The 11,021-nt window shown below is 44.7% G+C and overlaps 1 protein-coding gene across 1 annotated transcript in view; it reads right to left on the reverse strand.

The window, feature by feature from the left end:
* Window positions 1–4,101, reverse strand: part of LOC137540933 (NXPE family member 2-like) — a 70,768-nt gene extending 66,667 nt beyond the window's left edge. Inside the window, exon 1 of the mRNA XM_068262110.1 lies at window positions 3,455–4,101. Within this exon, the coding sequence (XP_068118211.1) occupies window positions 3,455–4,101 (647 nt within the window). The remainder of the gene's footprint in view (window positions 1–3,454) is intronic.
* Window positions 4,102–11,021: the final 6,920 nt, after the last annotated feature.

Below are 11,021 nucleotides of genomic sequence, written 5' to 3' on the forward strand. Positions count from 1 at the left end.
CAGACGACAGGTTGCCGGGCGCATCACTGTCACTGGAGTCCTCCAGCGACTGCAAATCCGGATCACTGTCCTCGAACAGCATCAGCTCTTCCGCTGTGGGATGCTTCGAGGATGACGCCATAGCAGGTGATAGGCAGTTGGCAGGAGAAGAGCGTAGTCAAAATTCAGGCAGAGGTAGGTACACAGAAATCCAATTTCAGGCAGAATCAGCAGGCAAAGAGCGTAGATCAAAATCCAGGCAGAGGTCAGTACATAGAAATCGAATATGAGGCAGAATCAGAAGGCAAAGAGGGTAGTCAAAAATCCAGGCAGAGGTCGGTACACAAATCCAAAAATCAATAGCAGATCAGAGATCACAGCACAGCTCACAGCTCAAAGCTCACAGCTCAAAGCTCACAGCTCACAGCAGGGAACCAAATGGCAACAGTGTATTGGATACACATGTATTTGATTCATGTGTATCCAATACAATGCACTTTTTCAGCCAATAAAATTCATTTTTTAAATTTCCTGCCCCACCCCCATGACGTCACGCGGCTCTGCGTCAGCCCACACCGCTCCACTCTTCTGATTGGCCGCCGGGTCCCCAAGAGAATAGTGGGGATATGGGGTCCTGGTGGCTGGACAAACACCGTTGCTGCAGGGGGGAGAGAGGCAGGAGTCCCTGGAGAGCGCCGGTCGCGCGAGGGACTCCTGCAAATAAGGTAATGCTGCACCTCCGCCACCGCCACTGCACTGATCACATGGCCACTGGGTCCCCGCAAGATTACCGGGGATATGGGTATCCCGGCAGCCGCACAATAGAGCCACACATTGGGGGACAGATGCAGGAGTCCCGCTGAGCAGCGGGACTTCTACACGCAGCTGCAGCATTTTTTTCACTGCCCCGACCTGAGCTCGGGCTTACCCATAGCAGCTGCTTTTTCCTACCCCGAGCTCAGATCGAGTATACTGCCAGGAGGGTTAATGTACTTTCTGCTGGACAGGAAGTACGTCATTGAGATTCCTGTGTTTTCCCATCGTATTTCCATTGTTCCACACCTGCGTCGCCCACTGACTTACATCACTTACGTTGCCCTAGAAGTCTGATGGTAACAATTTTCATAAGTTGTGCATTTCCTGTATTTGCAATATAAGACATAGTGGCCCGTATGCAATTACATTTTCTCCTGAGTTATCTCCTAGGATATAATTTTTATCTTCTCTTTAATATAATGTTCTATCATTGTACAATTTAAAAAGTACTCAAAAGTTAGTGAAAAAGTACTATTAAAATCATTTTGTGTATTTTCTTGCTTGCTGGGGGTTTAAAAAGTATTTTATGACAAGGTGTTGAAATATCACCTAGGAGAAAACTCAGGAGAAAAAGTGAATTGCATATGGGCCCGTGGCTTTTTCTCCCCACTTTTAGGGAGGGAAAAAGTGCATCTTATATTCCGAAAAATACAGTATATTGTATCATGGCAAGAGATGTTGTAACAATTATCATGTGATTAGCCCCGGATACAGCCCCCCAACTATGATTTTAGTTGTTTTTAACTCCAATGATCGGGTTCACAATAAAGAATTTTCAAATTGAGCACAGTAGTATCTGACTATAATATCATGATTGGAATTGTCTTTTCTTTTTGTTGTCATTGCAGTCCATTAGCCAGTATGTGTGCATCACAATTGGGCACTTTTTCATTTTTTTCTATTACCATTCTCAAGACCTACTTTAAAATAGCTTGATAAAGGATCCACTGGGATCCAAAACGGACCAGTGTCATCACTATCAGCTACCGGAACGGTGTCATGTGCTATGCTGCAATTTTTTAATTGGGTGTTGAAACACTGGTGTATGTGAAGTACTTTGTTTGATAAAGGTTTTTTTGCAAAGTACAATGGACAACTACATTTTTCTGGGCCTGTGTGCAGGGCATATAAGAGTTGCAACACAATACAGTGTTGCCCATAATTATATATACCCTGGCAAATTTAGACTTAAAGTTACTTTTATTCAACCAGCAAGTCATTGTATTCAGCTTTTATTTACATTTGAGCAAAAAGTGTCCAGTCCAAAATTATTCATACCCTTCACAAACTGTCACAGTATGTGGGAAAATCCAAAGTTCTATACCATTCCAAATAGTCCAAGCTGTTCTAAAGCATCCTAATTACCCTTATTAATTGGGGAAAGCTGCTTTAATCAACTTAACAAGTGACAAACAGCAGCTCTCTGCAGTTGGTTTGTGGACAGTCATGGCTAAGGCAAAGGAGCTCAGTGAGGACCTGCGGCTGCACATTGTGGCTGCTCACAAGTCAAGAAAGAGCTACAAGGCCATTTCTAAATGTTTTAACGTTCCAGTGGCTACAGTGCAAAGTATTATTAAAAAAATACAAGATGTTCCACACTGTGGAAAATCTCAGAGGATGTGGTCAGAAGCCAAATATGACACCTGTGCTGACCAGGAGGATAGTGAGAGAGGTGAAAAAGAATCCAAGGATCCCCACCAAGGCCATCCTGATGAATCTGGGTTCTGTTGGTGGCCATGTCTCAAGGCAGACAATCCAATGGACACTGCACACTGCTGGGTTCCACGGATGCAGACCAAGGAGGCCGCTACTTCTCCAGATAAGGCACACAAAAGCTCACTTGGCCTTTGCAAATTCTCATCTGGACAAAGAGGAAGACTTCTGGTCTTCTGGGTTATGGTCAGATGAAACAAAAATTGAATGTTTTGTTCACAATTATGTTTCCTTCATTTGGCGTAAAAAAGGAGAAGCCTTCAACCCAAAGAACACCATCCCCACTGTCAATCATGGTGGTGGGAACCGAATGCTTTGGGGTTGCTTTTCAGCCAATGGACCAGGGAACCTAAACACAGTAAACAGCACCATGAAAAAAGAGCAATAAATGAGGACTGGATCAAGCAGTCTGCAGAGAAACTTGGCCTTGGGCACCAGTGGACATTCCAGCATGAAAATAAAAACATTCAGCAAAAGTGGTGAAAAAATGAAATGGTTAGCAGACAACAACATTAACAATTTGGAGTGGCCCAGCCAGAGTCCTGACTTGAATCCAATTGAGAAAACATTGTCTTATTATCTTTTGGGAGACACCTATCTCATTCCCCATCAAAATATTACTTGCTGAATGAATAAAAGTAACTTTAAGTCAAAATTTGCCAGGGGTATGAATAATTATGGGCAGCACTGTATATCCAGCTAAGTTTTGGCATGAAGGATTTTAAGTAATGGTACAGAAAAAAAAAAAAACAACAACCTGCTGTATGTATTACAAAATACATTATTAAATAGATAAAGTTTGCAAGTTATCACTTTACACATGTCCAAATAATAATAATAATGCATAGTTTATGATTTGTCAACAATCAGTACAGTCACAAATAACATTTGTGATTATATTTATTAAACATTGACATTTAAACAATGCAAATTAAAAGATAATTACCTGGTAAATAGAGTCTTGCCCACATTGGTGAGGTAAGAACCAGCATTTCCACTCCTCAGTGATATGAAGGCCTCACAAGGTACTCCTAGTAGTTTAATGCAGTAGAAAATGTCTCCATATTTCTTGTCTGCATATTCACATATTTCTTTTTGGGAATTTAGCTCAAAGCCACATTCTGTGTGAACTTCTCGGCTATCATTAAGAAATGCTCCTGTGTATTTTATATATCTGTACCCAATATTTCTGTTTTTCCAAAGCGCAGCAATCCCTTCACTCGGATGCATTAAGAGAATGGATATTTGTACCAGTCCTTCCCAAAACAAGGTAAAATAGACATTGTAGGATCCATTGTTGAAGTCCTCAACTCTCCCAGAAGCTCCAGCTCCAAGATTTGGAGAAAAGATCCGAGCTCGTAAGAAATCTCCACCATAAGTCTTCCTTTTCCCCAAATAATTAAACATATCTATTTGAAAAATCAAGGTGTCCCCAACACAGAATTTAGGTTTATGATTTAATATTGTAGCTGTACTATGTATTGCGCTAGTACTTTCATTTAAATGGGTGGCTTCCACTTGCGGCATTGTGCCATTTATAAATGCCATTATCTCTGTGGTTTCTTCAGTGATTGTCTTGTGTTCCCGTGTCATAGTCACATACTCAGCATGTTTCCAGGACGAAAACGCATAATTTTTAATTTCAACAAAGTCTGGAAGCTGATGAGAAATAGTCAGAATTTCTACTGTTAAAACTATTCTTTGTTCATAAACATGAGCTATGTGCAAGGTCTAAAAAAAGACCTACCTGCATACATTTTGAATAAATGATGTAACTAAACATAACTGAGAAGACCAAAATGACCAAAAAACCTTTTTTAGTTGGATTCAGCATGTTACTGGTGCCCCCTGAAACAGTAGTGAGGTAAAGTAAATTGTGGTTATTGCTCTTATTATCTGTATTATAATGGCAGGAAGCAACCAAAAACCGTCTACCCAATTTTAAGGCAACCTTTTTTCCTCATTCCCCTTCAAAGCCTACTGTCCCGATGGACAGAACTTTGCATTGCTTGGGTAGATCTGGTAATGTAAATAATAATAGATAACATTGGAATGATGAATGTTGAATTACTTTTTTTATTCGACTGTGTGAACATTGCTAAAATTCCACCTTGGGATCAAGTAGTAGGAACAAATGTGGGCAAGATGGATGTGATGGATAAGAGATCAGAAGTTCATTGGCCACCATAGCAAGCAAACAAATAGGTGCTGCTCATATTTGCAGACATATTCAAGAAGCCTAGATACAAAGCATGGATAGACAATCTATTTACTTTCAACAGTTCTCAACAGGGGAACCTTCAAAAATATCTCATATATTTTATATATAACAAATATATAATATTCTATTATAATAAACCATAATATACTTTATATACGGAATCAGTGAATAATGGCGCACAGCGCCTATGCATAAAAATGGCGCCGCATTAAAAAGATACGCTTATCGCTATTTATCGTTAGTGCTGCATAATAATGGCGCACAGGAAAAAAAGAAGAAAAACGGCAAACACTAACGTTATTTATCAATAGTGGCACACACTAACGTTATTTATCAATAGCGCCCTACATAAGCCAAACTGCAGACGTTATTTAACTGCGAAACGGTGAATGGATTTAATGTAACACTGTCAAGGTTAGGGTTAGGCACCACTGCGGGGGTTCTTAGGGTTAGGCACCACTAGGGGGGGTCTTAGGGTTAGGCACCACCAAGGGGGTGGTTAGGGTTAGGTACAGGGAGGGTTCTGTGTGAGAGTAGGGTTAGGTATAGTTACAGTACAATATACACCCCCAGGGGGGTGGTTAGGGTTAGGCACCACCAGGGGGGTGGTTAGGGTTAGGCACCACTGGGGTGGGTTAGGGGTTAGGCACCACTGGGGTGGGTTAGGGGTTCGGGATAGGTATAGAGAGGGTTCTGTGTGATAACGCTAAATAACAATAAGGCTTTAACGTTAAATAGCGATAAGCGGCAAACGGATTAGCAGCAACACTGTGCGCCATTATTCACAGGTGCCATTTTCCGATGGATGCTTATATACGTCTAACAAATGCAGAGAGAAAATGGTATAACGTACTGTACTTATCTGTACCTGTATGGGGGCACATGCCTTCAGAGGGTAGTGGGTTAACATTATTATTTATTAAAGATGAGCTTTACTGAGCATAATATAAAGAATAACATTGCTTATTTTTTTAAAATATTTATTTATAAATAGTTTGACCATTGGAAAATGTTCATCACCCTGATCTACATTCTGAAATGTATTACAGGCGGCGACATATTTACTGCTGACAGGTGCATCGCTGTTGTATGTTCGGCAGCCAGCAGGAATAATATCTGGGCCCATATGCAATTCACTTTTTCTCCTAAGTTTTCTGCTAGGTGATATTTTTACACCTTGTCATATGCCCTTTAAACCCCCAGTAAGCCAGAAAATACTCAACATAATTTTGATAGTACTTTTTTTACCAACTTGTAGGTACTTTTTCGAATGTAAAATGTGTAAAAGTTATTTTAAAGAGAATAGGAAAAGTATCTCCTAGTAGATAACTCAGGAGAAAAAAAGTTAATTTCCTAAAGGCCCTGGTGTCGCAGAATGCTCTGGGAGGAGAACTCTGCATAATAAACAGCCTAGGGGCGTGGTCTGCACGCGGTGGAAGCCTAAGCTCAGAGCTCCTGAGGTGAATCACAGATCCCCGCAGCTTTTTCCTCTCCAAGCGCTATGCTATCTAAGCAGAAGCCTCCAGGACACGCTTCAGACACCCAGGGAACAAACGGCGTGCAGCCCGGCCGAAACATCAACAAAGGAGGATCCGCAATCACAGCGAAGTAGTAAAAGCTGGTATTCTTTATTGAAAAACGCCACAAAAAATGACACACATAGGAGCAGGAAATGACTGACGCGTATCGGGCTCAAAATCTGCCCTTAATCATAGTCATACAGATTCTGAAAGAGGCGGGGACTTTATAGCAGAAGGAAAAGGGAGGGGAAAGCCCCACACCCAATCGTCCTGAGAAAAGCCACAACCCCTTAAAGAGAACATCATACAACTTGCAATGAAAGACAACTGGATGGTTAAATAGAAATAGTGCATCATTACAAAAGTACAAAAATGTAGCAAGATTTGTAAAAAACATCTAAATATAAAATTTCATACAAATAGTACAAGTGAATATAAAGAAAAAAAGTACGCCTCTTGCAACCACTGTCAGCGGAAGTTGAGCAGAGGTGCAGACCCCTTAAAGTTCAGCACCAGCTCTCTCATCAACCACCTTGCTGCGAAATATTTCCACCAGCATGAGGAGTTCCAGAGGCTGAAGGCATCTGGTGCTGGCAGTGGCACCACACCCATCACTGCACAGCCTTCAGCAGCAGCAGCAGCAGCAACAGCAGCCACCTGCCCTCCTGCTCCTCCAGCAGCACCAGCAGGAGTGCGGAAACGCACTGCTCCTCCCCCCTCTGCAACTCCTGCCGCCGACACTGAGGCCTGTTCTGGCAGCCAGTCCTCAGTGGCCTCCTCTGCTGTGTCCGCTGATTCCCGTGCCAGCAAAAGGCCACGCCAGAGCCTTTTGAGTGAGTCCTTCCAGGGGGTGGTTAGGGCTCTGCCTCCCAGCAGCCGTCGCGTGCGGCAGCTGAACGACTTGCTGGCACGGGCCATGTGCTCCCAACTCCTGCCGTACATGCTCGTGCAGGAGGGGAGCGACATGCGTGCGCTGCTTGCTTGTGCAGCCCCAGACTGGCAGCTCCCCAGCAGACACTTCTTCGCCCGCAAGGCCATTCCTGCACTGCACCGCTTTGTGATGGCCAATGTGGAGCGAGGGCTGGAGCACGGGGTTGGTGAAAGGGTCCACGTCACCATGGACTCCTGGAGCAGCCGCTTCGGGACAGGCCGCTACCTGTCCTTCACTGTCCACTGGGTCAGCTTGGTGGAAGGGGGTGAGGATGGGAGAGCAGCAGCGGGCACAGCAGCAGCAGCAACACAGTGGGTGGTGCCACCCCGCAGGGTCAGGGGAACTGCAGCAGGTTCCTCCGATCCTCTGCCATCCTCCGCCACACCTGGCCAGACCCCCCGCCTCAGCAGCAGCGTGAAGGCCCGCCACTGCCAAGCGCTGCTGCACTTGGTCAGCCTTGGGAAGACCAAACTGACGGCAACCCATGTGTTGGCCAAACTCCAGGAGCAGGAGAGGATTTGGCTGACCCCCAGAGGCCTCAGAGTCGGAGAGGTGGTGGCCGACAATGGGGCCAATCTGGTTGCCGCAATTGACAGGGGAAACCTGACCCACATCCCCTGTCTTGCCCACGTGCTGAACCTGGTGGTGCAGAAGTTCTTGCGCACCTACCAGGGGATGGGCGAACTGCTGGAAACGGCAAGGAACGTTGTGCGTCACTTCCGGCGCTCGGCTGCAGCCTGTGCGAGCCTGGAAGACGTGCAAAAGGAGCTGGAGCTGCCACGCCATCGGCTGATCCTTGACGTTCCGACTCGCTGGAACTCCACCCTGGCGATGTTGGAGCGTCTGGTTGAACAGAAGCACGCTGTCAACCAGTACCTTGCCCTGGCCACTGTGTCCGCCGTTCAGAGAAGGGACAGGACCAGCAACATCCCATCCATCGTCCCCAATGATGACTGGAGGCACATGCAGCAGGTGTGCTTAGTGCTGGCTCCCTTTCTGCAGGCCACTAACATGGTGAGCAGGGACCATGCTATGGTCTGCGAGTGGGTGCCCCTGGTTTGTCTGCTGAACAGGGCCCTCGATGCTTTGCTGGAACAGGGAGCGGCAGCCTTGGACCAGCAGGAGCGTCATGCAGCTGCACAGTCCACCTCTGAGGGGGAGGAGGAGGAGGACTAGGTGGAGGTCCCTGACCTTGCTGCTGATGAGGGGGATCAGCACAGCGCAGCTGAGTTGGTGCGGGGGTGGAGAGGGGGTGGAGAGAGGATGAGGCGGCAGAGGAGGAGGATGAGGACAGCACTGCCGTCGATGTGCCAGCACACGTGGCCCGCCTCTTCCCAATGGCAGTGCACATGCTAACGTGCCTGCGCAAGGACCCCAGGGTGATCCAGATGAAGCAGAGGGAGGACATCTGGATCAGCATGATGTTGGACCCACGCCTCAAGGGGAAGTTGAGCCAGTTCCTGCCGCCTGCAGGAGGAGACCCAGCGCAACAAATAAGGAGCTTGCAGCAGGCCCTTGTTAAACGCTTGGAGGAAGCCTTCCCCCAGCCTTCCACCCCCACTGTCCAGTCAGCACAGAGGCAGCAGCAGGTGCCTGCATCCAGCAGCAAGCGCCCCACAGACCTGCTGTCTCTCAGCAACGAGCTCTACAGGACTGTAGAGGCTCCGGCAGCAGTGACTAGAGAGGAGGTGCATGCAGCAGCATCCACCTCCGGTTACAGCCAGCGCCTGACCCGAATGGTGGCTGACTACATGGGGTCCTACAGCGGGCTTGACAGCGATGCCCCTGTTGATCCCATGGAGTATTGGGTCAAGCGCCTGGAGATCTGGAGCGAGCAAAGTATTATTAAAAAAATACAAGATGTTCCACACTGTGGAAAATCTCAGAGGATGTGGTCAGAAGCCAAATATGACACCTGTGCTGACCAGGAGGATAGTGAGAGAGGTGAAAAAGAATCCAAGGATCCCCACCAAGGCCATCCTGATGAATCTGGGTTCTGTTGGTGGCCATGTCTCAAGGCAGACAATCCAATGGACACTGCACACTGCTGGGTTCCACGGATGCAGACCAAGGAGGCCGCTACTTCTCCAGATAAGGCACACAAAAGCTCACTTGGCCTTTGCAAATTCTCATCTGGACAAAGAGGAAGACTTCTGGTCTTCTGGGTTATGGTCAGATGAAACAAAAATTGAATGTTTTGTTCACAATTATGTTTCCTTCATTTGGCGTAAAAAAGGAGAAGCCTTCAACCCAAAGAACACCATCCCCACTGTCAATCATGGTGGTGGGAACCGAATGCTTTGGGGTTGCTTTTCAGCCAATGGACCAGGGAACCTAAACACAGTAAACAGCACCATGAAAAAAGAGCAATAAATGAGGACTGGATCAAGCAGTCTGCAGAGAAACTTGGCCTTGGGCACCAGTGGACATTCCAGCATGAAAATAAAAACATTCAGCAAAAGTGGTGAAAAAATGAAATGGTTAGCAGACAACAACATTAACAATTTGGAGTGGCCCAGCCAGAGTCCTGACTTGAATCCAATTGAGAAAACATTGTCTTATTATCTTTTGGGAGACACCTATCTCATTCCCCATCAAAATATTACTTGCTGAATGAATAAAAGTAACTTTAAGTCAAAATTTGCCAGGGGTATGAATAATTATGGGCAGCACTGTATATCCAGCTAAGTTTTGGCATGAAGGATTTTAAGTAATGGTACAGAAAAAAAAAAAACAACAACCTGCTGTATGTATTACAAAATACATTATTAAATAGATAAAGTTTGCAAGTTATCACTTTACACATGTCCAAATAATAATAATAATGCATAGTTTATGATTTGTCAACAATCAGTACAGTCACAAATAACATTTGTGATTATATTTATTAAACATTGACATTTAAACAATGCAAATTAAAAGATAATTACCTGGTAAATAGAGTCTTGCCCACATTGGTGAGGTAAGAACCAGCATTTCCACTCCTCAGTGATATGAAGGCCTCACAAGGTACTCCTAGTAGTTTAATGCAGTAGAAAATGTCTCCATATTTCTTGTCTGCATATTCACATATTTCTTTTTGGGAATTTAGCTCAAAGCCACATTCTGTGTGAACTTCTCGGCTATCATTAAGAAATGCTCCTGTGTATTTTATATATCTGTACCCAATATTTCTGTTTTTCCAAAGCGCAGCAATCCCTTCACTCGGATGCATTAAGAGAATGGATATTTGTACCAGTCCTTCCCAAAACAAGGTAAAATAGACATTGTAGGATCCATTGTTGAAGTCCTCAACTCTCCCAGAAGCTCCAGCTCCAAGATTTGGAGAAAAGATCCGAGCTCGTAAGAAATCTCCACCATAAGTCTTCCTTTTCCCCAAATAATTAAACATATCTATTTGAAAAATCAAGGTGTCCCCAACACAGAATTTAGGTTTATGATTTAATATTGTAGCTGTACTATGTATTGCGCTAGTACTTTCATTTAAATGGGTGGCTTCCACTTGCGGCATTGTGCCATTTATAAATGCCATTATCTCTGTGGTTTCTTCAGTGATTGTCTTGTGTTCCCGTGTCATAGTCACATACTCAGCATGTTTCCAGGACGAAAACGCATAATTTTTAATTTCAACAAAGTCTGGAAGCTGATGAGAAATAGTCAGAATTTCTACTGTTAAAACTATTCTTTGTTCATAAACATGAGCTATGTGCAAGGTCTAAAAAAAGACCTACCTGCATACATTTTGAATAAATGATGTAACTAAACATAACTGAGAAGACCAAAATGACCAAAAAACCTTTTTTAGTTGGATTCAGCATGTTACTGGTGCCCCCTGAAACAG

The sequence above is a fragment of the Hyperolius riggenbachi genome, chromosome 12, assembly GCF_040937935.1.
Source record: "Hyperolius riggenbachi isolate aHypRig1 chromosome 12, aHypRig1.pri, whole genome shotgun sequence".
Classification (NCBI taxonomy): Eukaryota; Metazoa; Chordata; class Amphibia; order Anura; family Hyperoliidae; genus Hyperolius; species Hyperolius riggenbachi.